The sequence below is a fragment of the Chanodichthys erythropterus genome, chromosome 3 (genome assembly GCF_024489055.1).
Source record: "Chanodichthys erythropterus isolate Z2021 chromosome 3, ASM2448905v1, whole genome shotgun sequence".
Classification (NCBI taxonomy): Eukaryota; Metazoa; Chordata; class Actinopteri; order Cypriniformes; family Xenocyprididae; genus Chanodichthys; species Chanodichthys erythropterus.
Window position 1 is genome coordinate 20892917 of NC_090223.1, and position 27865 is coordinate 20920781.

The 27865-nt window shown below is 39.7% G+C and overlaps 1 protein-coding gene across 1 annotated transcript; it reads right to left on the reverse strand.

Moving 5' to 3' along the window:
- Window positions 1-27671, reverse strand: trap1 (TNF receptor-associated protein 1). The gene is made up of 18 exons (XM_067381300.1): window positions 27483-27671; window positions 26943-27110; window positions 26168-26250; window positions 25540-25680; window positions 22657-22728; window positions 22409-22569; window positions 13343-13452; window positions 13178-13251; window positions 12437-12592; window positions 11459-11579; window positions 11278-11347; window positions 11053-11200; window positions 10787-10972; window positions 9773-9911; window positions 9487-9572; window positions 8189-8334; window positions 909-981; window positions 1-827 (listed from the first exon to the last, which is right to left on the reverse strand). The coding sequence occupies exons 1-18, from the start codon at window positions 27601-27603 to the stop codon at window positions 726-728; spliced, it is 2157 nt and encodes a 718-aa protein (XP_067237401.1). The 5' UTR covers window positions 27604-27671; the 3' UTR covers window positions 1-725.
- Window positions 27672-27865: the final 194 nt, after the last annotated feature.

Sequence of the window (27865 nt, forward strand, 5' to 3'; positions counted from 1 at the left end):
GATTTATTTCATTACAAAGAGTTGGATCTGATCGCATTTGTGCGAGATGGATTTTTTCATTCGAGTTTACACATTTGCATAATTTTTTTGTGAGCTGTTAAGCGAGCACAGGAATACAGTTTATCTATGCAATTTCTCAAGACATTAATTCATAAAAAAATCCATATTTATGTTCTATTAAAGGGGTCTTATAAATGTTACAGTAATGAAAGTATTTAAAAGAAAGTTAAAATTAGTGAAAAGCATTTCATGTTCATGGTTTAATATTTTCATCACTCTAATCTCAATGTACACATGGAAAAGCTGTTAATGAACCACTGGACTGAAACGTGAATATTTTTAGAGCAAAAAAGGTACAAGAAAAGACAATATTTCACTGGTATATTCATATTTTTCATCTTGCTATGGATATTTCTCTCACATATTTCCATGTTAATTCAGGAGCGCAGTCACAAAACGCTGGATTGTTGGTTTTCTTATTCTCCAATCAGACAATCTTTGGCTGGACAGTCAAATCAGTCTTATCAGCTGTAAAACACAACTTCCACCTAAACAACAAGTTCACACCTGCACAAATATTTTCAAGTCTTCATATAAACAATGTTTTCTTGTGTTTGGTGTGCGATCATGACCTCGGTGGGACAAGGGGACGTCCGCTTTGTGCATCAATGCACGGCTCTAATAATGGCAAAACAAGTCTGTCAGGCTGAACACCAGCATGGGCGTCAGTGTTTCTCCAAGGCTTGAGTCAGGAGCTGGTTCAGTCGGGAGATCATCGGACGAGGGTCTTCGTTCAGGCCAGCTGTGATCATGGCGTTGTCGTAAATCTGGTATGTAAAAAAGACATTTAGTTTTAAATTATAAATACTATAACTGAGGTGAGAGAACGTGTGGGAAACATTGTTTACCTGTTCAAGGAGAAGCTGTGCCAGATCAGGGTTTGAGTCCTTCAGTGCATGAAGCTTCTTGATCAGATCATGTCTGCAAACAATCGCTTGATATTAGAGAAACCACAGCATTTCTATTTATTATGCAAGTACAATATACTTCACTTTAGTTGGCACTCTCCTTAAATACACTGTAAAAAAATATGTTTTCTCTTTGTGATTCTATTGTCATCTCTTGCCATATGTATGAGACTGACCATGAATTTTCTTGGCAATGATTTTTCCGGGGTAGGTTGCCAGGTCTCTCCCAACCCTCCCCATTACATGGCTTGGGACTCACACTTTCACACTGTCTCCAATTCACCTATACTGCATGGTTTTGGATTGGGGGAGAAACTGAAGCATACACAGGAAAGCCATGATGACACCAGGAGAACATGCTTCAAATGAGGTTCATTCTGGTGTTACGCAGCATGTTTGAGCTTCAGAAAGAACCAATGAGATTCATTCTTGTGTTATGCAGCACGTTTGAGCTTCAGCAAGAACCAATGAGGTTCATTCTCGTGTTACGAAGCATGTTTGAGCTTCAAAAAGAACCAATGAGGTTCATTCTTGTGTTACGAAGCATGTTTGAGCTTCAAAAAGAACCAATGAGGTTCATTCTCGTGTTACGAAGCACGTTTGAGCTTCTGCAAGAACCAATGAGATTCATTCTCATGTTACGCAGCACGTTTGAGTTTCAGCAAGAACCAATGAGGTTCATTCTCACGTTACGCAGCACGTTTGAGCGTCCAATAAAGCCAATGAGGTTCATTCTCGTGTTACGAAGCATGTTTGAGCTTCAAAAAGAACCAATGAGGTTCATTCTCGTGTTACGAAGCATGTTTGAGCTTCAAAAAGAACCAATGAGGTTCATTCTCGTGTTACGAAGCATGTTTGAGCTTCTGCAAGAACCAATGAGATTCATTCTCATGTTACGCAGCATGTTTGAGCTTCAGCAAGAACCGTTGAGGTTCATTCTCGTGTTACGAAGCATGTTTGAGCTTCAAAAAGAACCAATGAGGTTCATTCTCGTGTTACGCAGCACGTTTGAGCTTCTGCAAGAACCAATGAGATTCATTCTCATGTTACGCAGCACGCTTGAGCTTCAGCAAGAACCAATGAGGTTCATTCTTGTGTTACGAAGCATGTTTGAGCTTCAGAAAGAACCAATGAGGTTCATTCTCGTGTTACGTAGCACGTTTGAGCTTCCTCAAGAACCAATGAGGTTCATTCTCACGTTACGCAGCACGTTTGAGCGTCCAATAAAGCCAATGAGGTTCATTCTCGTGTTACGCAGCACGCTTGAGCTTCAGCAAGAACCAATGAGGTTCATTCTTGTGTTACGCAGCACGCTTGAGCTTCAGCAAGAACCAATGAGGTTCATTCTCGTGTTACGCAGCACGCTTGAGCTTCAGCAAGAAACAATGAGGTTCATTCTCGTGTTACGCAGCACGTTTGAGCTTCAGCAAGAACCAATGAGGTTCATTCTCGTGTTACGCAGCACGCTTGAGCTTCAGCAAGAAACAATGAGGTTCATTCTCGTGTTACGCAGCACGTTTGAGCTTCAGCAAGAACCAATGAGGTTCATTCTCGTGTTACGCAGCACGCTTGAGCTTCAGCAAGAACGAATGAGGTTCATTCTTGTGTTACGAAGCATGTTTGAGCTTCAGAAAGAACCAATGAGGTTCATTCTCGTGTTACGCAGCACGTTTGAGCTTCAGCAAGAACGAATGAGGTTCATTCTTGTGTTACGAAGCATGTTTGAGCTTCAGAAAGAACCAATGAGGTTCATTCTCGTGTTACGTAGCACGTTTGAGCTTCCTCAAGAACCAATGAGGTTCATTCTCACGTTACGCAGCACGTTTGAGCATCCAATAAAGCCAATGAGGTTCATTCTCATGTTACGCAGCACGCTTGAGCTTCAGCAAGAACCAATGAGGTTCATTCTCGTGTTACGCAGCACGTTTGAGCTTCAGCAAGAACCAGTGAGGTTCATTCTGGTGTTACGCAGCACGCTTGAGCTTCAGTAAGAACCAATGAGGTTCATTTCTGTTACGAAGCATGTTTGAGCTTCAGAAAGAACCAATGAGGTTCATTCTTGTGTTACGAAGCATGTTTGAGCTTCAGAAAAAACCAATGAGGTTCATTCTTGTGTTACGAAGCACATTTGAGCTTCCAATAAAGCCAGTGAGGTTCATTCTCGTGTTACGCAGCACGTTTGAGTTTCAGCAAGAACCAATGAGGTTCATTCTCGTGTTATGCAGCATGTTTGAGCTTCAAAAAGAACCAATGAGGTTCATTCTCGTGTTACGCAGCACGTTTGAGCTTCTGCAAGAACCAATGAGATTCATTCTCGTGTTACGCAGCACGTTTGAGTTTCAGCAAGAACCAGTGAGGTTCATTCTGGTGTTACGCAGCACGCTTGAGCTTCTGCAAGAACCAATGAGATTCATTCTCGTGTTACGCAGCACGTTTGAGCTTCTGCAAGAACCAATGAGATTCATTCTCGTGTTACGCAGCACGTTTGAGCTTCAAAAAGAACCAATGAGGTTCATTCTCGTGTTACGCAGCATGTTTGAGCTTCTGCAAGAACCAATGAGATTCATTCTCATGTTACGCAGCACGCTTGAGCTTCAGCAAGAACGAATGAGGTTCATTCTTGTGTTACGAAGCATGTTTGAGCTTCAGAAAGAACCAATGAGGTTCATTCTCGTGTTACGTAGCACGTTTGAGCTTCCTCAAGAACCAATGAGGTTCATTCTCACGTTACGCAGCACGTTTGAGCATCCAATAAAGCCAATGAGGTTCATTCTCATGTTACGCAGCACGCTTGAGCTTCAGCAAGAACCAATGAGGTTCATTCTTGTGTTACGAAGCACGTTTGAGCTTCAGCAAGAACCAATGAGGTTCATTCTGGTGTTACGCAGCACGTTTGAGTTTCAGCAAGAAACAATGAGGTTCATTCTCGTGTTACGCAGCACGTTTGAGTTTCAGCAAGAACCAATGAGGTTCATTCTCGTGTTACGCAGCACGTTTGAGCTTCAGCAAGAACCAGTGAGGTTCATTCTGGTGTTACGCAGCACGCTTGAGCTTCAGTAAGAACCAATGAGGTTCATTTCTGTGTTACGAAGCATGTTTGAGCTTCAGAAAGAACCAATGAGGTTCATTCTTGTGTTACGAAGCATGTTTGAGCTTCAGAAAAAACCAATGAGGTTCATTCTTGTGTTACAAAGCACATTTGAGCTTCCAATAAAGCCAATGAGGTTCATTCTCATGTTACGCAGCACGCTTGAGCTTCAGAAAGAACCAATGAGGTTCATTCTCGTGTTACAAAGCATGTTTGAGCTTCAGAAAGAACCAATGAGGTTCATTCTCGTGTTACGAAGCATGTTTGAGCTTCAGAAAGAACCAATGAGGTTCATTCTCATGTTACGCAGCACGCTTGAGCTTCAGAAAGAACCAATGAGGTTCATTCTCGTGTTACAAAGCATGTTTGAGCTTCAGAAAGAACCAATGAGGTTCATTCTCGTGTTACGAAGCATGTTTGAGCTTCAGAAAGAACCAATGAGGTTCATTCTCGTGTTACGAAGCATGTTTGAGCTTCAGAAAGAACCGATGAGGTTCATTCTTGTGTGTTACGCAGCACATTTGAGCTTCCAATAAAGCCAGTGAGGTTCATTCTCGTGTTACGCAGCACGTTTGAGTTTCAGCAAGAACCAATGAGGTTCATTCTCGTGTTATGCAGCATGTTTGAGCTTCAAAAAGAACCAATGAGGTTCATTCTCGTGTTACGCAGCACGTTTGAGCTTCTGCAAGAACCAATGAGATTCATTCTCGTGTTACGCAGCACGTTTGAGTTTCAGCAAGAACCAATGAGGTTCATTCTCGTGTTACGCAGCACGTTTGAGCTTCTGCAAGAACCAATGAGATTCATTCTTGTGTTACGAAGCATGTTTGAGCTTCAGAAAGAACCAATGAGGTTCATACTTGTGTTACGAAGCATGTTTGAGCTTCAGAAAAAACCAATGAGGTTCATTCTTGTGTTACGAAGCACATTTGAGCTTCCAATAAAGCCAGTGAGGTTCATTCTCGTGTTACGCAGCACGTTTGAGTTTCAGCAAGAACCAATGAGGTTCATTCTCGTGTTATGCAGCATGTTTGAGCTTCAAAAAGAACCAATGAGGTTCATTCTCGTGTTACGCAGCACGTTTGAGCTTCTGCAATAACCAATGAGATTCATTCTCGTGTTACGCAGCACGTTTGAGTTTCAGCAAGAACCAATGAGGTTCATTCTCGTGTTACGCAGCACGTTTGAGCTTCTGCAAGAACCAATGAGGTTCATTCTCGTGTTACGCAGCACGTTTGAGCTTCAAAAAGAACCAATGAGGTTCATTCTCGTGTTACGCAGCATGTTTGAGCTTCTGCAAGAACCAATGAGATTCATTCTCATGTTACGCAGCACGCTTGAGCTTCAGCAAGAACGAATGAGGTTCATTCTCGTGTTACGCAGCATGTTTGAGCTTCTGCAAGAACCAATGAGATTCATTCTCATGTTACGCAGCACGCTTGAGCTTCAGCAAGAACGAATGAGGTTCATTCTTGTGTTACGAAGCATGTTTGAGCTTCAGAAAGAACCAATGAGGTTCATTCTCGTGTTACGTAGCACGTTTGAGCTTCCTCAAGAACCAATGAGGTTCATTCTCACGTTACGCAGCACGTTTGAGCGTCCAATAAAGCCAATGAGGTTCATTCTCATGTTACGCAGCACGCTTGAGCTTCAGCAAGAACCAATGAGGTTCATTCTTGTGTTACGTAGCACGTTTGAGCTTCAGCAAGAACCAATGAGGTTCATTCTGGTGTTACGCAGCACGTTTGAGCTTCAGCAAGAACCAATGAGGTTCATTCTGGTGTTACGCAGCACGTTTGAGTTTCAGCAAGAAACAATGAGGTTCATTCTCGTGTTACGCAGCACGTTTGAGTTTCAGCAAGAACCAATGAGGTTCATTCTCGTGTTACGCAGCACGTTTGAGCTTCAGCAAGAACCAGTGAGGTTCATTCTGGTGTTACGCAGCACGCTTGAGCTTCAGTAAGAACCAATGAGGTTCATTTCTGTGTTACGAAGCATGTTTGAGCTTCAGAAAGAACCAATGAGGTTCATTCTTGTGTTACGAAGCATGTTTGAGCTTCAGAAAAAAACAATGAGGTTCATTCTTGTGTTACGAAGCACATTTGAGCTTCCAATAAAGCCAATGAGGTTCATTCTCATGTTACGCAGCACGCTTGAGCTTCAGAAAGAACCAATGAGGTTCATTCTCGTGTTACAAAGCATGTTTGAGCTTCAGAAAGAACCAATGAGGTTCATTCTCGTGTTACGAAGCATGTTTGAGCTTCAGAAAGAACCAATGAGGTTCATTCTCGTGTTACGAAGCATGTTTGAGCTTCAGAAAGAACCGATGAGGTTCATTCTTGTGTGTTACGCAGCACATTTGAGCTTCCAATAAAGCCAGTGAGGTTCATTCTCGTGTTACGCAGCACGTTTGAGTTTCAGCAAGAACCAATGAGGTTCATTCTCGTGTTATGCAGCATGTTTGAGCTTCAAAAAGAACCAATGAGGTTCATTCTCGTGTTACGCAGCACGTTTGAGCTTCTGCAAGAACCAATGAGATTCATTCTCGTGTTACGCAGCACGTTTGAGTTTCAGCAAGAACCAATGAGGTTCATTCTCGTGTTACGCAGCACGTTTGAGCTTCAGCAAGAACCAATGAGGCTCATTCTCATGTTACGCAGCACGTTTGAGTTTCTGCAAGAACCAATGAGATTCATTCTGGTGTTACGCAGCACGTTTGAGCTTCAGCAAGAACCAATGAGGTTCATTCTCATGTTACGCAGCACGTTTGAGCTTCCAATAAAGCCAATGAGGTTCATTTTTGTGTGTTACGCAGCACGCTTGAGCTTCAGCAAGAAACAGTGAGGTTCATTCTCATGTTACGCAGCACGTTTGAGCTTCCAATAAAGCCAATGAGGTTCATTCTCGTGTTACGCAGCACGTTTGAGCTTCCAATAAAGCCAATGAGGTTCATTCTCGTGTTACGCAGCACGTTTGAGCTTCTGCAAGAACCAGTGATGTTCATTCTCGTGTTACATAGCATGTTTGAGCTTCAGCCAGAACCAATGAGGTTCATTCTCGTATTACGCAGCACACTTGAGCTCAGAAAGAACAAATGAGGTTCATTCTCGTGTTACGAAGCATGTTTGAGCTTCAGAAAGAACCAATGAGGTTCATTCTCGTGTTACGAAGCATGTTTGAGCTTCAGAAAGAACCGATGAGGTTCATTCTTGTGTGTTACGCAGCACATTTGAGCTTCCAATAAAGCCAGTGAGGTTCATTCTCGTGTTACGCAGCACGTTTGAGTTTCAGCAAGAACCAATGAGGTTCATTCTCGTGTTATGCAGCATGTTTGAGCTTCAAAAAGAACCAATGAGGTTCATTCTCGTGTTACGCAGCACGTTTGAGCTTCTGCAAGAACCAATGAGATTCATTCTCGTGTTACGCAGCACGTTTGAGTTTCAGCAAGAACCAATGAGGTTCATTCTCGTGTTACGCAGCACGTTTGAGCTTCAGCAAGAACCAATGAGGTTCATTCTCATGTTACGCAGCACGTTTGAGTTTCTGCAAGAACCAATGAGATTCATTCTGGTGTTACGCAGCACGTTTGAGCTTCAGCAAGAACCAATGAGGTTCATTCTCATGTTACGCAGCACGTTTGAGCTTCCAATAAAGCCAATGAGGTTCATTTTTGTGTGTTACGCAGCACGCTTGAGCTTCAGCAAGAAACAGTGAGGTTCATTCTCATGTTACGCAGCACGTTTGAGCTTCCAATAAAGCCAATGAGGTTCATTCTCGTGTTACGCAGCACGTTTGAGCTTCCAATAAAGCCAATGAGGTTCATTCTCGTGTTACGCAGCACGTTTGAGCTTCTGCAAGAACCAGTGATGTTCATTCTCGTGTTACATAGCATGTTTGAGCTTCAGCCAGAACCAATGAGGTTCATTCTCGTATTACGCAGCACACTTGAGCTCAGAAAGAACAAATGAGGTTCATTCTCGTGTTACGAAGCATGTTTGAGCTTCAGCAAGAACCAATGAGGTTCATTCTCGTATTACGCAGCTCGTTTGAGCTCAGAAAGAACAAATGAGGTTCATTCTGATGTTACGCATACGGATACTGGGTTGGAGTGTTAAAGTTAACAGTCTGGTACCCAGCATTGATCTCCAGTGTGGGCTGTAGGATCTGTGCCCTTTCCTCTGAGCTGCGGGCGAGCTGCTGCGTGCGTAGGAAGTGTCGAGCGGCGCCCATTTCCAGCACTGTGATCATGGCAGGGTGTGTGTCCAGACGTGGCGTCACCTACGGAAAAGGTAAATGAATGTTAATAATCACAAGATGTCAGGTCTCCATGCATTTGCAAGATATGTGTAAATGAGGAAAATTATGTGGTATACATGCATGTTAATGATTAAACATTTAAAAGTCAACAATCCAATCAATCCCTGATAGACAAAATCGAGTCCTGCCATCAATTTGTTCTTGTTTGAGAAGCCATTTCACTTGGATATACGTCACAAAAGGGAAGAAAAGACTCGCAACTTCTGTTTCATGCCAAATTGAAATTAGTCTAGAGCCACCGTGGATCGAACTTGTTGGTCCAGCACATCTCATAGATGCTCATTTGGATTGAGATCTGGGGAATTTCAAGGCCAAGACAACACCTTGAACTCTTCTTCATGTTCCTCAAACCATTCCTGAACAATGTGTGCCAGGAAACAACATTGTCATGAAGGGTGTACCTGGTCTCCAACAATATTTAGGTAGTTGGCACGTGTCAAAATTGACGTCCACATGAATGGCCAACAGTGTATTCTGGTGCCATCACTTCCCCAGGTAAATTGTGTACATGTACATAGCTGTCCATGTGATGTAAAAGAAAATGTGACTCATCGGACCAGGTGGCCTTCTTCCACCTCTTCAAGATCCAGTTCAGATGCTTGCGTGCCCATTATAGGTGCTTCCAAAGGTATACAGGGTCATCATTGGCACACTCTGACTGATCTGTGTCTATGCTGCCCCATACGACTGTGACACATTCATCCCATAAGCATCATTAAAATGTTGTGTAGACCTTCTGAAGGCTCAGACCAGACGGGATAGCCTTCGTTGCCCTCATGCATCGATGAGCCTTGCGTGCCTGACACCCTGTCACTGGTTTGTGGTTTATCTCTACTCAGACCAAATTCTCACCACTGCTGACTGGGAGTTACCCACAAGCCTTGCTGTTTCAGAGAAACTCTGACCGAGTCGCCTTGCCATAAAAATTTGGCCCTTGCCAAAGTCACCCAGCTCTTTATTTCTCCTGCATTCAACACGTTGATTACAAGAACTGATTGTTTGCTCACAATCTAATCTACCTAGACCTTAATATGTGATCTTGTTAGGAGATGTTCGATATTCACTTCACCTGTGACAGGTCGTAATGTTTTGGCTCAATGTATATTTAAATACCTTGATGTTGGTGACTCTCTGTCCGAGCGAGTTTCTCATCCAGGCCAAAAGATCTTCTGCCTGCTGATCAGTCAAGCGCTCTGACGCTGCACGGGGACAAACACATTACCAGTGATTCTACAGGTCATGAGTGTCTTTTGACTTACTTGTCCAAATGCTTCAATCACATTAAAGTGACCTGCAAAATGAGGTGATGAATGACGAACATATACATATACATGTATCTACAAATGATGAACAATTCAAAAATGTCATTTGTCATATATTTCCTAATGTTTCATCTTACCTGGTTTGCTTTCTTGAAATTTCTCCTCTTTGTAATGGTCTACAACAATGTCAGTCTCAGCTGAGATGAGCTTCTTCCTGTCGAACTCTCTGAGGTGAAGCAGCGTGAGCTCATCAAACTGCTCAAAGCAGAACAAGACCTGCCGGAAGAGCAGAACCTCAAAAACAGGCACGTCTTTTTTCTGCTGTTTTTATTGCTACTTAATTTTCTCATCTCAACATGGCATAACCAATTAAATATAGCACCCAATAAATAATATATAAATACGTACAGAATATAGAATATTAATAAAACACAACAAATAAATAAATCATTTATTCAGATTTTGTTGTTTTGAAGGTTGAAATCCAAAATTGTAAAATGTTAATTATTTAATATATAATATTATATTAATTAAAAACAGTGATTTTGTCTTAATAAAAGTTAATGAATTTTATAATTAGGCATTACCCTGTGATGCAAAATAACAGACTTCAAATACTAAGTAATGTTTTTTTTTTTCTCTTTATTACTCCATACTTATATTTTATTATTTATTAAATGTGTATTTTTAGATTTATATAAAATTATATGTATTTGGTAAAGCATTTACAATTAAATGGGACATCTACTTTCTCAAGACAGAAAATGTGCAATCTTGAGAATCTTTTTCCAAGTCAAGAATATTTAATGTCATGCTTTGATCACATACAAGATAAAATGTCTTAATAAATGCCATCTTAAAGCATCTTTAGCTGCTGACCAATATAAGATGGCCATTTTGAGATTAACAGAAGTGTTGGCGCCCTCTTGTGTTCATCTCAATATCTACCAACACGCTTGTCACTGGATAATGCGCATTTCATGTTTTGAGAACATTTTTAATTGCAATTCAATTATCAGTTGTTTTCCAGCAAATCTCCGCAATGCACAGCATCAGCCTTTGGATAAACTTATAGTTTTATTGTCCATTAGTTCTTGAACATGACAGTGTGCTGGTTAGTTAACCGTAGACCTGTTTGTCTCTAGTCTCACCTCCATATCTTTCTGTTTCATGGCCTCGAAGTACGGCGAGTGTTCGGCCAGGTGGCGGTTGGGAGCGCACAGATAGTAAATGTTCCTCGTTCCCGCCTTCATCCGAGAGGCGTAGTCCATCAGACTGGTCTGCTGTCCCGCAGGAAGCGCTGATGACTCAAAGCGCAACAGCTTGGCAATGTCCTCCTATGAACACATGAATGAGCCATTTAAAATGATCAGAGAGAAACAGTTAGATTATGAAGGCCAAACGAGGCATTTCGCACCTTGACGCTCTGCTCCGCTGTGGTTACGATGCCCTCGCGCATAAAGAGCCCGTATTCGTCAAAGAAGCGAGCGTATTTCTCTGGATCCTTCTTGCTCTGGTCCAACAAGAACCGAATGACACGCTGCTGTAAAACATCCCGCAGTTTCCTGAAAGGAAAGAGTTTGTTACTCTTATTTTTTGTATAATGCAGAAGATGTAACATCATATTCAGGCAGCTTTTTACCTGATCAGGGCGCTTTCCTGTAGCAGCTCTCTGCTGAGGTTTAGAGGAATATCTTCACTGTCCACAACACCTGAAAACACAAACACAAGACAAAACTTGATTTGGATCAAATTTCCTTTATTTTGAAGTCTTATAATGCATTTAAATTTGTTTCATGCAGATATATGGATGCTCTTCTGACCTCGCAGGAAGCGCAGCCACTTGGGAAGGATGTCTGTGGCTTTGGTTTGGATCAGAACCTTCCTGCAGTACAGAGCCACACTGGATCCCATCTCACGACTCACGTCAAACATGGACGGTTTCTGCTCACACACGTTTACAAACAGGGTAATGCAGTCAGTCGGGCATCAAAACAAAACACAACAAAGAATCATTAGGATTTATTACATGGCTGATTTAGATTCATTATTTTATTTTGTAAGATACACTGCTGAATACTAAAACTGCTTAATTGGAAAAAAATGTATATAATATTAAGACATGCGTTTTCATTTGTATACAATTGAAATGCACATAGTTGCATAAATCATGTAAATAAAATAATGCATATTTGGGTTATAATTTTGTTGTTAAATGATGTGACAGGTAATTTAAAATAAAGCAATTTAAAATAAATAACTTTTTAATATGTATAATGGCATTTTAAAATATGTAAATACTTTATTTTCTTAAAAATTATGTATGCAATTTTTAAATTAAGTGCATATGTAATTATGTATCAGGCTAATTCATTAAAAATTAACATTATTTATTATTATTATTTTTAATTTTTGTATATTGTACTGTATATTCTAATTCTAAAATGTAAATACTTGCAATTTTTAATGATTTAACTAACATACTGTAATTTAAGTTTAAATTAATGCATATAATTGCATATAAATTACAATAAGCACAAATTAGCGCTTTAAATACATATTTCAGTTGTCATTGTGTAGTTTAATTTTATTATATATTATGTTTAATAAGTAAAATTTATAATATTAAGAAATATTTGACAAGTGGACTTTATTATATCTTTTGAAAGTGTAACATCAGTTAAAATGTCAGTGTGTTCCAAGTAAATAATCTAAGTGACAGTGGTTCAGCTATTATAATGACTAGATCTGTAAGTTACACAATTGGATATTTGACTGATTTGGATTCGTCTCACACTCACCATCTCCGGCACGTAGAAGATGCTGCGGATATTGAGCGGGGCGTCAGCGCGGTAGTGCAGCGTGTAGCGGGGTTTGTCGTGAGCTTGAGCCACGTAACGATAAAACTCCTCATGCTGCCACTCGCTGATGTCTTTGGGCTCCATCATCCAGAGCGCCTGCAGAGAGAGAAAAACAGGTCAGGACTAGAGCCCTGCATTTCTGCCCGAGCCCGACTGGCTCCGACTTATTTCCGGCCCACGGGCTGATTTTCAAGTCATAGCTCACAGACGGGCTAGGCCTTGAGCCTGTTTTAGGCTTCTCCTTCTTTTAATACTTTGGACATCCATTAATTAAAATAAACCATGAGAAGCCGATAAAACAAACATATAGGCTACATAGACATTATCAGAATAAAATACAGTCAATCAAACATAAAAAGTTACACTGCTCAATGTATATATAGGCTAGTCTGTACAATCTGTGGTGTTCAGCTCTATATCATCAAATCACTTGCAAAGCACGTGTGAAGGATGTATTGTTAGAACACGAGCGAAGTATAAAGCCTATAATTTCCGTAATAATAGTTTAGCATTCAAATACATCGCGAATAGGAAACATTTGGATTTTTGCCAAACTGGAGAAGTAGGCGACGTGTTCTTTTATTTTTCGTTATGGTTTATTTTTCGTATAGGGCTCTAGTCAGGACCAAAAATCAGAGCCACAGGCAGGTCAAAGGTCATTTATCAACAGACTTCACTCACCTGCAGGGTGTTCAGCCGCCGTCCGTTCAGGAAGATGGGAAAACTGACAAAGTTGCTGTACTTAGTCACAACCTCTGTGAAACAGACAAGTCACTTTAAATAAGTTTCTTCTCAAAAGCACATCATGTTTTATGTCATTGTACAAGGTTTGGAGGGTTTGCAGACCTTTGACTCGATCTTCTGATGAAAACTCTTTGCAGTCGTCTTTAAGGTGAAGCACGATCTTAGTCCCCTGACGCACACCTGAAGCTTCTGCGACCTCAAACACTCCAGAGCTGCAGACACGCATAAACACAAAAATGTGATTCATTTTATTCAGATGTTTCCTTTGTCTCAACTTCAACATGCCTAAAGATGGCCTAATACCCACAAATATGCAGTGTTGGAGAGTAGCTAAATACAAGTAGCAATGCTACTAATTTAACTACATTTTTCAGTAGCTTGACAGTAGCTCAGTTGCTTTTAAAACATTGTAGCTTTTCTAGTAGCTATCTACTTTTTCTAGCAAGTAGTGGTGTAGTGCAACCAAAAGCTACATTCCTTTCTCTTTCGAATAGGAACTCGCACTGCATTCTAGGACGCTAATGGGGAGGCATGTCCGGTGGCTAAAGTACATGTAAAACACGACAATAACATTGGCCAGCGACAGCCCATGACGTCACTACTGGTGTGACCAGAGTACAAATAGGGCACCTGTAGTACACGTCATCCTTTTTCTTGTCTTCAGGATCCGTTTGTTTATGTACGTGTGAAGACGATCACTCAGCCAAGAATTTCAGGAAGTGCTTCATATCAGAGACGAGATGTGTTTGTGACTTATGCGAGTTTCTTGATTAGTGAAAGAGTCAGGCGTTTGATCCGAGCATGTTTAGCTCTCTCTAAGAGTATAAGTAGTATAAGAGTAATAAAGAGTTGAGCGCACTCTTTATTATGCGGTCGCTGTGATAAAATCCTTTGTTGTTTATTCTCTTTCGAGGGATGAGAATAGAGCGCTTGCACCCTGCAGTTTGGGTCCCGCAGCCAACATAGCTGCAGGCAGGTTCAATCGCAGAGGTGGTTGGCGGAGCAAGGGAAGTCTCTTATGAGATTCCTTACCATTCTGGTCTGCTATTACTAATGTGTGAGGCCTAATTCTGTGGAATTAGATGCAGAGAGTATGAAGGCAGGTATTCTTTTTAGGTATTCGTTTTCGCCTTAGTTGTGAACCCTTCCAAGTTGTATGCACCTTCATGAGTGTTGGAGTCTAAAGAGCCCATTTTTTTCCCCTTGGGTTTGACTGAAGAGCAGAACCCTCCCCGAGTTGGGTCTTGAAGCAGCATCAAGTAGGGCTGGGTGATATGGCAAAAATGTAATCTCGATAATTTTTTCCCATATTTATCGATAACTATATATTTAGATATATAAACTGTTAATGCTGCCAGCTTTAAAAGAGTATCCCAACTATGACTGAAACCACAAAAATTTGAGGGTTCATTAATTACATTTTAAAGTATAGTTTATTAACAAAAACGTATTACACATTTGGCCTTAAACAATTAAGACAACTTACTAACTTAGCGTGTGACTTTTAATTATAAACAAGCCCGAAATACACAGGGACTCTTATTTTGAAATGTCCTTCAGATTCTTACAACTGTCTAAAACATTTTAGGCCATAAAGTAAAAGTAAAATAAAAAAAACACGTAGGGCGAGGGAAGATTTTCCACTAGTTAATTGATCACGGATGGTTTCATTATCTTGGGCGGATACAAAAGTATGAGAGTATAAAAATAATAAAAGCATAAATGTGTCTTCAAATATAATTGGGCGGCCGTTAATATACCTGGGCGGCCCGCCCAAGTAAAGTGTATGTGTGGAAAGCACTGTGTTGCCAGTCTTGTTTTTCACCGTCCGACGACGTATTTTACAGAACGTTTTAATCTGCACCTGGTCGCTTTTCAAATAACCGAACCACTTCCATATAACTGAATTCATGCTACCTTTTTTGTCGACAATTTCATCATTTTTGGATAATAACTCGAAGTTAGTTTCACTTTCAAATATGTTGTTGCATATTTCTGCTGTATGATTGGCTCTTATATTAATCCATATCGAGTAAAAATGCCTAGAGCTTATCATCGTTATCGTCATATATTTTATCGTGATTCGGTATGATATCGTTTATCGGCACAGCCCTAGCGCCAAGTCCCTGGGATAAGCTCTTTCGATCTCGAGAAACCGACAGTAAGTGTTTTTCACCTCAGTTTGCGAACCCTTCTTTTGTCATAAGGCACCTTTGGGAGTGTCTGGACTTTTGAGATCCTAGGAAAACATTTGTTTCTGAGTGGTCACAGCTAGCACTTAGCTGGCTCTCCTTGGTGGCAATGTGTTCATGCTTAAGTATAAGTGGAATCCTTTAATAGTAGGATTCCCAACTCCCTATGATACCCCTTTTCCACCCAGGCGGTTTGAGTGCTGGTTCGGAGCCAGAGCCAAGTTTCAAATCAGTTCTTTGTCTTTGGACACACAAAGCACCAGCTCCGAACCAGGAAAAGTGGTTCCTAAGTAGCACCAAAACATTGCTGGGCTAGAAGTAAGAACCGCTTGCGTCAGGGGCTGGGGGCGGGGTTACCGTGACCAACAAGAAACTTGTGACCGCCATTTTTGAAATAGCAGCTAATCGAGCTAATGCAGCTCGATTGTAATATCCGTCTACAAATTACGGCGAGCCGTATTTGGATGCCGATGTAGGTTCACAAAGCCATGAACATCAACAGTAGTGAAACATCCGCGATTGTTGATAGAAGGCTTGTTCGAGATGCATCGGAGCAGCACGGACCGATTCGGCGGGTGCCGCGGATCCGCGGGAGCATTTGTAGAGCATACGACTCCTTGTGCTTTTGGATCATTCTCGCGGAGCTTTGATGTCATGCGCCGATTGCTCTGCGGGAAGCCGATGCATCTCAAACGAGCCTGGAGTGATTGAATTTGGCTCTGCGGTGCTAGCTTTGCTGTGAAATATGAGACATATACAGTGACATAAGACCTGGCTCTGTGCTGGCTCTCTAGCCCGTGGAAAGGCAGACCGGTTCTTAGAAGGCTCGTCAGTTGAACCAACTCCGAACTGGCACTAGCACTAGCTCTGAACTAGCACCTGGTTCGTGCTGGTGGAAAGGTCTAGGTCTCCTCTCACTTTAGAGAGTCATCCCATTGAGGCCTCTGCCTCCAGAGCTCCGCCTGGATTACAGTATCGAGTTGTCAGACTCCTTTGTGAGCCTCCTTGGTAAGCAGTCCTTGGTGTAGAATGTAGTTAGGCCTCCTCTCACTTTAGAGAGTCATCTTACTGAGACCTCCATTCCTAGAGCTTAGTCAGGGTGGCTATGCCAAGTTGTATGGCTCTCTATGAGCCTCCTTGGGGAACCATCCGGGAAGCATCGTTAGGTTTCCTTTTAATTTAGAGAGTCGTCATGCTGAGACCTCAGTTCCACAGAGCTCCGCATAAGATAACGTCAAAGTGGTATGGCTCTCTTTGAGCCGCCCTAGCGAAGTGGTCTTTTAGCGTAGAGCGTAGTTAGGTTTCCTCTTGCTATAGAGGGTTTTTTTTCTGAAGCCTCCGTGGGGGCAGTACATTGGGTGGTAGGCTCTCTTTGGAGCCTCCCTGGTTAGGTTTTCTCTCACTTTAGAGAGCCTCCACCCCAAGGGCTCTGCTTGGATGACAGCAATGTTCCCTCTAATTTTTTTTCTCGCTGAGCAAAACTTTTCTCTGTTGAGCGTAGGGCTGTCGCGATAACCGCAATATCGCAATACCGCGCTATTGACGAGCATAACCGCAGAGGAATGCAACAACCGCAGCTACCGCGATATTTGCTTATTTTCTTTTTTGTAAGGTTACGCCCCTTTTTGTTTTACGTACTAGATATTAGTAATGGTAACAATGTTAACCATGTTGATTTGTACAGAGGCTCAGTAGATTCCCAGCTAACAATTTTTGGTTCCCAGAACGTTCTGGGAACGTTTGTTTCTAGTTCCCAGAACGTTCTGGGAACGTTCCCAGAAAATACATCCTAACGTTCTCTGTTGGTTAGCCAGGAAAGTTTTCTTTACGTAAATAGAACGTTCCCTGTTGGTTTGGAGAACGTTCCCCTAACCTTCCCAGAACGTTCCCGGAACGTTCCCCTAACCTCTTTTTACTCCGATATAATTTACTGTTGTAGGTTCGTTATCACTCCGTGTAGTTGAATGAACGGTTTAAAAACTCACTCAAAGACGGTCTCTTGCCGCCACTTTGTGGTGTAACAATGAAACTGCACTGACAGCCCGTCTAGAACTCGCAGGAGAAATATCAACAGAAAAAGTCTCTTGTCAGTCAGATTCGAGGATCAGAACTAACTAACGATAGACTAACAATCTTATCGTTATGCTTTATGTGGACCATTATTTTGTCATTCTCTTCTTTTTACTTCACTTCCTGTTTCAACGCGATTTAGTTTCGGTTTCATTGCTTTCTGAATATGATCTCATTACATCGTAGCACATACACTCAGATTTTATCTATATGTGCTGTAAAACCGCATACCGCACTAGTGAGCCACTCAAAAATACCGCAAGGGAAATTGCTTGACCGCGACAGCCCTAGTTGAGCGCACATTTTTGATCTTTGGCCACCTGAGCAAAAACATACTTTATATCAGACCTGTACAACGAACGTAAACACACACACAAAAAAATGGTTTTATCATGCAACTGTAACATTTAACTTTAATGTGCCGTTTCTATTTTATTTGACCCTTGATGTAACTTAGTGATTTATTAAATAATATGTTTGAAAACAAGCAGTTTAGTCACTAAATTAAGCACATTTTAGGTTACTTGAGATTTTTTCACATTGCTGTATTAACTGTACCAGTCTTTACCAAGAAATTCTATTAAAAAATAATTTCTGTCCTCCTGCAGGACAGTTCAATTCTTTATAATAATATGAGCAGTTACAATGATGGTTTGGAACAACCATAATGTGTTTTTGTACAGTCAATTATTAGCAACAGACAGTGTTAAACCATCAAAATTACATGTTTATTGCTTATGAATTTTCCAGATATTATATACCAGGAGGTTAAGATTTTTCATGGCAAGGAGCCCTAAACAATCCCCTTGTGAGATCAATTTTTTATTAGGCTCACATTATAATATAATAAAATATAATATAATATTTAAGTATTTAAACTGATATACAGTATTATATCAGTTTAAATGCTTCCATTTGTTTTAATATATTATATAGTGAAAACAAACTGAAGCATTTAAACTGATAGCTAAATATTTTTAAGAAAAGTAAACGTTAACACTTTTATAGTGTTCTAAACATCCCTGAAACACACACAAAAATCTATTTAAACTGAGGTATATCACTGATGTATTTTGAGTTTGAAAGCTACACCTGTGGTGGGTGTGATTGTAAATGTCTCAAGAGTTTTGTTAGCATTCTGTGCCCATCATCCGTTACTTCCACCACTTTTCATTAAAACATGACGTTTTGTTTCACATTTCTTTTCGTTTCGCGTTGCCTCTCGTATTGAGGTATTTAGTCCGCAAACATGACAGTATTCTTACCGCGACTGATTTGGCTCAGGGCCAGCCAGCTCACACGCGCTCAATTGTTCTCTTTCTATGAAACCTGTAAACCGCATTCACCGGTTCCAACTCTATAGCGACAATAACTCTATAGCGACAATAACTCTATAGCGGTTGTCCATATCACTGCAATTATTTCTCATTTAAACTACTACAATCATTTTCATGTCTGTTCTCTGCGCGGCAATTATTTCTTCTGCGCGGCCGCGCAGCTTAGAGGGAACATTGGATGACAGTATTGAGTGTAAGACCTCTCTTAGCCTCCTTGGTAAGCAGTCCTTAGCATAGAATGTAGCTAGGCCCCCTCTCGCTCCAGAGTCTTTCTGCTGAGGCCTCCTTTCTTAGAGACCCTTTGAGTGTTGCTAGGTCAGTTCCGTTGAAGTCACTGGCTTATGTCAGCCATACGGCACTCATTTTTTCAGCATGTCAGAGTGGGCATTTGTTCCCCATTAGCATCCTAGGATGCAGTGTGAGTTCCCATTCGAAAGAGAACATCTCGGGTTACGAATGTAACCATGGTTCCCTGAGAAGGGGTCCCCCCTTCTTTTTGTTAGATAGGGGGTTTTTGTTAGATACGTCATTGTAAAAAGTTCCAATGTAGCTAGCTACTTTATGATAGTAACTATACTGCCCTACAAAGCAAAAAAGCAGTAACTGCATTTTTGGTCAAAAATTAGTTATTGTCATTTTCATGACATTCAAGGCATCCTTTGTTATGTGACAAAACATCTTATCTGAAATGTGTGTCGTTTTGGAGAAAAATGGTAGTTGCTTGTACAGTAACTGCAAAAAGCCCTAGTGAAACAAAGCATAAGTACAGTAACATCCATTACTGTATTCTTGTTATGTTTTACCTAACAAAAAATAACCGTGTTGCTGCGCAGTGAAGTTACTGTTTCCATGGTGAACACACACAGCTGATTTCGCAGCATCCTCGCGAGTCGCGGGACGGTTTTTACATTTGCGATTTCACCCTTCTAACTTCACACACATTTTGTTTGAGATGGCACAAAGCCGAGGAAAGAAAATGGTCGAACTGGCGTTGAAAAGAAAATACCCGGAGAATGGTAAGTAACAGTGACAGATTAAACATTAAGAGGCTCGGCTATCACAATATAAGCACTTGTCAGCTGCCAGGGCGGGACTTCCTCTCAGAGGTCCATTCAGATAGCATTATGCTAATTAACAGGCGATGTTTTAAATAGCTTTGCTTACCTGCGTTGTTGTCCAGCAGGAGAATATAACTGTCCATAAACACAGCTATCAGTGTAACGTGACAGGTGTTCAACTTAAAACGCACTCTCTTCACAGCCGCTGTTTGAAGACTATGTCCGCTGTTTAGAGCAGTTAGCGAGTTGTGAGCAAAACTGACATCTTTCTCTTTAGTAAGCATCCATGCTTTCAACAAAAAACAAACTTCCGCAGGTATTTACGCCCCCTCCCTCTCCCCCCTTAGCTCTCAGACTCAAACACATTGGTTCCTGTTCCTAAGCATTTATTTATTGCACGGCTTCTTCTTCTGAATATAAAATTATATGTTTAATTTGGATTCCCCTAAATTATATTAAAATGTTGTCCCTCTGCATGACTGCAAGCTTCTATGTTTTATCCTATTATTGTAGGCCTAATGTAAATATGAAGCCAGGTTGCGTTTTTGTGTGTTGGCTTTATTTTTATTTTCATTGAGGGTGCAAAATTATTAATTTATTATTGTGTTAGCCTAATTCATGCATTATTTTGTCATATATATATATATATAAAATCTGTAATCTATATACAATCTATTATTAAATGTATGTTTACTAATTTGAAATATCTGTCCCATGTATTCATTTCATTCAGTACTTTTATAAACCTACTGAAACAGATACTGCACCGTATAAAATCAACTTTTTATCTTAATTATCATCCTAAGAGTTTAAAAAAAGCCTTAGAAACACTTAGACACAATTATTTTGTTTTGCTCTGTTGAATTGGAGTTTAACTTGCCTATATTGCTCCAAAGAAAAGTTTTTTTTTGGAGTGCTTTAACATTAATGTGATTTGTAGGTATAGCAAATACTACATTACAGATACAGAAACACCCCCAGACACACATTAATCTAATACTCACAAATAATAATGTGGTCCTAAAATAAATGGTCCCCATTTGGACCTTGATACAGCTTAGCAATGTGAGACTTTAAGCAGCCGTTTCAGCACCAGAACAGCTTCCGGGTGGAAAATATTGACCTAAAATGGTCAAATTAGTTTGGGTTTGGTATATCCATGTTCAGGAAAACAAATGGTTCCAATTATTTCAAATACAGTGTATCTAAGACACCCATAGCCCAAGTTGTGGCAAAATAGTTTTTGGAGAATCTGTAGTTACTGCCTTTTTTCTTGGTATGGTGTCATGTTTTTGGTAAGTAATACAAAGCAATAAGACAGTAACTGCAAAATAGGGGTAAAATATCAAATTAAATATGAGGATTGATATGTACAAAGAATAAGCTAATATAAAGTAACATAACAGCAACATGTCCAATAATCTACCTACAACTACTTAGGCTGGATGACAGGATAACTTTTAAGTCATTTTTCTCAGTTCTGCAATCTGCATAGTTACTGCCTTTTTGCTTTGTAGGGCAGTATAGTAGTCAACATTTGAAGTGGATCAAAAAAGTTAAATCGAAGTTGTCCTAAGAACTACTTTGTCCTAAGAAGAATGTTTTAGAACAACTTTAATGAAACATTTTGATCCACTTCAAATGTTGACTACTGTAGTAGTGTAGCTAACTACTTTTTCAGAAGGGTAGCTTGACTGTATCTAAACTATTTTTACTTTTGAGAAGGTTGTCAAACTACATTTTAAGAGTAGCTTCCCCAACACTGCAAATATGGCAAAATCTGGCCGAGATCTACAGTTGCTTTCTGATTGCTGATGCTAATAAAAAGTATGGCTGTGAAATGAACTGAATTTTAGTTTTGATTTCTGGGTCCAATGAAAACCAGGATATAATCAAGATAAAACTATCGTGCTGCATTCCGTTCCTTTCCTCTAAAACAGTGCGCTTTTCACCACAAACATACCGTCCAAATCAGTCAAATCATGTAAGTCCTAATACGCAGTTCTTTTATTTGTATTGCATTTGTCCTGTTTTTTTCATTTTTAATTTTCTTCTTTGTTATTATTGTATTACTGACTGTTTAAGTTTCTTTAATAATTGTTTGAGGACCGTTTTTACTTATATTAGTTAGCCTATTATTAGTTTTGGCAACATTCAATGTGCTGACATAATTTCCACTGAAACAGGAAGACAAGGGCGGTACATATCGAACAGCTCCTCCCCTTTTTTATAATAGCCAATAGAGTTTTGTTTATATCACAGCTCGGCCAGAGCCGCTGAGCTCAGTAAAGCCACAGTCTCCTCTTAAACTCTAACCATTTCTCCTCCTAATATCCTCCCTTATCGCATTAAAATATACCATTCTGTGCAGAATTCAAATGGGTCCGACATGTTTTCTGGTATGCGCCGATTCGTGCATATGATCCGCTCTGTGCTATTGTGTCTCTGGACCAGAGCTGCTGTTAAAATCTTAAATTCTTATTATTAAAATCTTATCTCATTTTTCCTCACCCATCTGAGGACCACTTGTATCCAGGAGCGTCTGGTTCTGCTGACTGAGAATAAACATCCACCTTATCAGCCACCATGAAGGCGGAGTAAAAGCCCACACCAAACTGACCAATGATGGAGCTGCTGGCCTCTGCTTGATTCTGAAGAGCATCCAGAAAAGCCTGATGGAGGAATAACAAAGACCATGAAATCAAAACCATTGTCAGTATGAGGAGTAGCTGACTTTGGAGGAGTTCAATGAAACTCACCTTTGATCCAGATCGGGCAATGGTGCCCAGATTAGCCACCAGCTCCTCTTTGTTCATCCCAACACCAGTGTCCTACAAATCAGAGCATAAACATGTTGATCAACACCTTCTACACAGAGATTGCTCCAACGGATTTCCTTCAGCTGGATTGCAGAGAGGTCATGTATGAGATCAGTGCAGATTAGAGTCAGAAATTAACAAAAAAATGCCCCAGCACAATTAAACAATCCAATTCGACTGTTGTGATTAAAGTGTAATCTGAAAATGAATTTAAAGTTTCAGTTGTGACATTACATTTAGATCTGCTCATATGCTGCATTAAAGGGTTAGTTCACCCAAAAATGAAAATAATGTCTTTTATTACTTACCCTCATGCTGTTCCACACCCGTAAGACCTTCATTAATCTTCGGAACACAAATTAAGATATTTTAGTTGAAATCCAATGGTTCAATGAGGCCTGCATAGCCAGCAATGACATTTCCTCTCTCAAGATCCATAAAGGTACTAAAAACATATTTAAATCAGTTCATCTGAGTACAGTGGTTCAATATTAATATTGTAAAGTGACGAGAATATTTTTGGAGCGCCAAAAAAACAAAATAATGACTTCTAAAGTGATGGCCGATTTCAAAACACTGCTTCAGGAAGCATCGGAGCACAAATGAATCAGTGTATCGAATCTGCTGTTCGGAGCGCTAAAGTCACGTGATTTCAGCCATTGGCCGTTTGACACGCGATCTGAATCATGATTCGACACACTGATTCATTTGTGCTCCGAAGCTTCCTGAAGCAGTGTTTTGAAATCGGCCATCACTAAATAAGTCGTTTTTTTTGTTTTTTTGGTGCACCAGAAATATTCTTGTCTCTTTATAATATTAATATTGAACCACTGTACTCACATGAACTGATTTAAATATGTTTTTAGTACCTTTATGGATCTTGAGAGAGGAAATGTCATTGCTCCCTATGAAGGCCTCACGGAGCCATCAGATTTCAACTAAAATATCTTAATTTGTGTTCCGAAGATTAACGAAGGTCTTACGGGTGTGGAATGGCATGAGGGTGAGTAATAAATGACATTATTTTTGGGTGAACTAACCCTTTAAAGATTTCTATCTATGCCTTGCTCTTTGCAGCACTGAGCATGACAACCAAACACACGTTTTCTGTCGATTTATGACTGCAATGGCCATGCAGAGGCGATTAGATTAGTCACCGCTGAAGAAAAAAAAAAGTTTTTGTTCACTGTTGTTAAAGGTCCCGTTCTTCGTGATCCCATGTTTCAAACTTTAGTTAGTGTGTAATGTTGTTGTTAGAGTATAAATAAAATCTGTAAAATTTTAAAGCTCAAAGTTCAATGCCAAGAGAGATATTTTATTTAACAGAAGTCGCCTACATCGAACGGCCAGTTTGGACTACATCCCTCTACTTCCTTCTTTAATGACGTCACTAAAACAGTTTTTTGACTAACCTCCGCCCACAGGAATACACAAGAGTTGCGTTTGTAGAGTGTGTTTGTCGCCATGTCGTTAACGCTGTTATTTTCATCCCGCAGTCCAATCACCGGGTCTGATTCCGGCTCAAATTGATAGGGTAAAATTAAAGACATGTTTACAATAACACTGAGCGAATGCATCTCCACGTTATGGTAAGAGGCGTGACTTTTCCGGGCACGGTGCGCTCAGAGCTGCTGTCGAATCACAACACAGGAACCGCTGGCACAATCAGAACTAGTTACGTATTTCTGAAGGAGGGACTTCATAGAACAAGGAAGTCATCAGCCCGTTTTTATGACAGTGGAAACAGCGGTACACAGATAAGAAAATTATGTGAAAAATACTGTGTTTTTTTTACACGCAAAACATGAAAACATGTTATATTGCACACTATAAACACAATCAAAGCTTCAAAAAACCACGAAAAATGGGACCTTTAAGTATTAGAGGTTCACTTAAAACAAAACATTGTTTGTTGTTATAAGATAAAAAAACATAAGCACCGGAAAGATATGTATATGGTTGATTGTATGTATGACTAAAAAGCATCAAGTAGAGCTGCACGATTCTGGATAAACTGAAAATCATGATTTGTTTTTGTTTCAAATAGTGATCACAATTCTCCCACGATTCTGAACCAACAACTAAACAAAATAACGTAATTTACTAGAGGTTCTGACTGTTTATTGCTGCAGTCTATTTAAAAATGGTTAATTAATTTGAATGAATTATTTTTAAAAAATTGGTTTGGTAATGGATTAATCCACGTTTTTGAACCAATCTCTTGAACGAATAATTCAATGACAAATACATTTCTTAAATTACTTGTCGCTACCTAGTGGCGTAAATATGTAATCGCTACAAATTGTACAACAGGTTACTTTCAAAAGGTGATTTACTCTATTTTGATTGATACCATAGACATCAGTGTTTATATGTGAACTATAAGTACTATCTCCAAGTACTACTGTGATAATTTGTACTGTAGGAATAATGATACTGTATGGTTGAAAAGACTGATTGTGAAGCTATTTCATGTCTACACACGATAAGTGCTTTATCTGGATCAGCGACATGTTCGCTGTGATTGTACTTTGAGCCGAATCACTGTCATTGAGGAATAAGAGCTCATGAGTGTCTGAATCAAGATTGTGATCTTTTAGAGATTAATCGTGCAGCTCTAGTGTCAAGTATCAGTTTTATTTCATAAATTGAAAACAGCTTTGGAATTACGTAAATTGGCAATAGAAAAGCTGTTCTTCATCTTCTTCCCTCAAAACACTATCAGTCTTGAGTATTTTAATAAAGTGATGGGTAACAGAATGTGACGTTATCAATCTGATTCTGATCCATGATTCTGTCTTGAGTCACATGGGCTGAAGATACCTGGATGGTGAAGGTGCCTTTGGCTGCATCCGTCTGAAGGTGAATCTCCATCGCTGCTGAATCTCCTCCTGCTGTCATCATCTTGTGCCGCAGTTTCTCCAGAGCATCACTGCCGTTTGAGATCAGCTCTCTGATGAACACCTACAGGATCACTGACCGTTAGATGGACTTCAGCCCACTCTGATCAATGCTTTTCCATTACCATTATCATTCATTTATGATGACTATTATAACTTCAAAATCATTTATAGATATTTCTGGGGTGGTTTTCTAGTTGTATATCAGGTTCCAAAACTTGAAATTGAATGGCATATTTATTATTTATTTTGTACTCCAACAAGACAAAAATGACAATATTTAGCCATATCAAGCTGATTAAATATTTAATTAATTGATTATTATTTGATAAAATACATTTATATGGTCACCAACAGCCAAAATATTGCAGAGCTATACATAAAACAATTTTATCGATGACAAATCAGATAAAATCAAATTATCAGCCTGAAAAATTTATTGTTCAAAAACTAGATTGAGTCCTCTAGGATCAGTCCTGAATTGCTCAAACATAACAGCATTACAAATACATATATATATATATATATATATATATATATATACTAATCACCTCTTTCTCAGAATACAGCGATCTGGCCACAATATCCAGAAGTTTCTTCGTCTCTGCTTGAAACTCGTGTTTGGAGTAGGATCCTTATTTGAACAAAGAAGCAAGAGTTTTAACATCCTTACAATTTCCAAACACTGTAATATATCATTTACATTTCTAAATCTTTATCATTCAAAAGGTTTGGGGTCAGTAAGATTTTCAAAATAATTTTTTTTTTTTAAAGAAGTCCCTTCTGCTCACCAAGGCTGCATTTATTTGATAAAAAATACAGTAAAAAAAAGGGTAATATTCTGAAATATATATATATATATATAGAAGCTGTTTTCTATTATAATACATTTTAAAATGTAATTTATTCCTGTGATCAAAGCTGAATTTTCAGCATCAAAACTCCAGTCTTCAGTGTCACATGATCCTTCAGAAATCATTGTAAAGGTTTAGTTCACCCAAAAATGTAAATTCTGTCATCATTTACTCAGCCTCAAGTTGTTGTAAACCTGTATGAATTGATTTCTGCTGCTGAACACAAAAGAAGATATTTTGAACAATATCGGTAACCAAACAGTTGACAGTCCCCATTAACTTCCATAGTATTTTTTTAAATGGGGCCCATCATCTGTTTGGCTACCGATATCGTTCAAAACATCTTTTGTTTTCAGCAGAAGAAATCAATTTATACAGGTTTGGAACAACTTACGGTGAGTAAATTATGACAGAACTATAATTTTTTGGCTAAACTATACCTAAAAAAAGCTGATTTGCTGCTTGATTTCACCTTGAACGTTCTCGGTGTCGGTGATGATGCTGTGGAGCGTCTCCTCCTCTGCGCTCTCGGCCTGTTGTGTGCTGTAGGAGCGATGAGACACACTGACCCCAGAACAGCTGGAGCTCCACAGTCTGACAGGTGTGCTGTGATGCAGCTGCTGTCTGCCATCAGTATCAACTGTTGAAGAGGAAGAGAGCCAGACTCATCACAATTAAACAGCACTGATGTTTTACTGACCAAAATGGATTTGATAATTGTTATTGTCTGTTCTCGATCATCTTTACATCTGCATCCGTAGATAAATATGAAGATTATTCACTGAGACTGATAACTTTACTGAACATGTCCAACTGAGCAATAGACTCATTCTGCACAAATCTTGTTCATTTGATCAATAAGCGACACCATAATCTGACAAATACATATTTTAAACCGAAAAGCCTGCGTTTATTTGATTAAAATGATTCCTCCACTAGTATATTATTTCATCAAGCTGGTCTGCTCTAATTATTTAACAGCTCGTCCATATTAAACCAATTAAACATGTACCTCCAGTGAATGTCGCGGGCACTATTCTTTTCCCGACCGCTCTGCTGGATGATAACAGCCTGACATGAGCTCGCTGAGAGACATTCAGTGAGTGTTTGAGTAAACTTAATGATCGGATCATTTCTGCTGCTGCTGCTGTAGTTTGACCTATAGAAGACTGGGAACTACGGCGTGACAGGCGTACACTGACTGAAAGGACCCTGCGGACGCTTACTGATGACGTCTGCATGCACTTTGATACATGCCTGTGTAAAATGTTATACATATCAAAAAAGAGAGAATCACTGCGTTCAAACGTTTTTTGGGTGTGTAAATCAATGCAAATTATAATAATTTCAAATGAAAAATAAAATATCCTTATAATCTTAAAGAATTATTTTGTT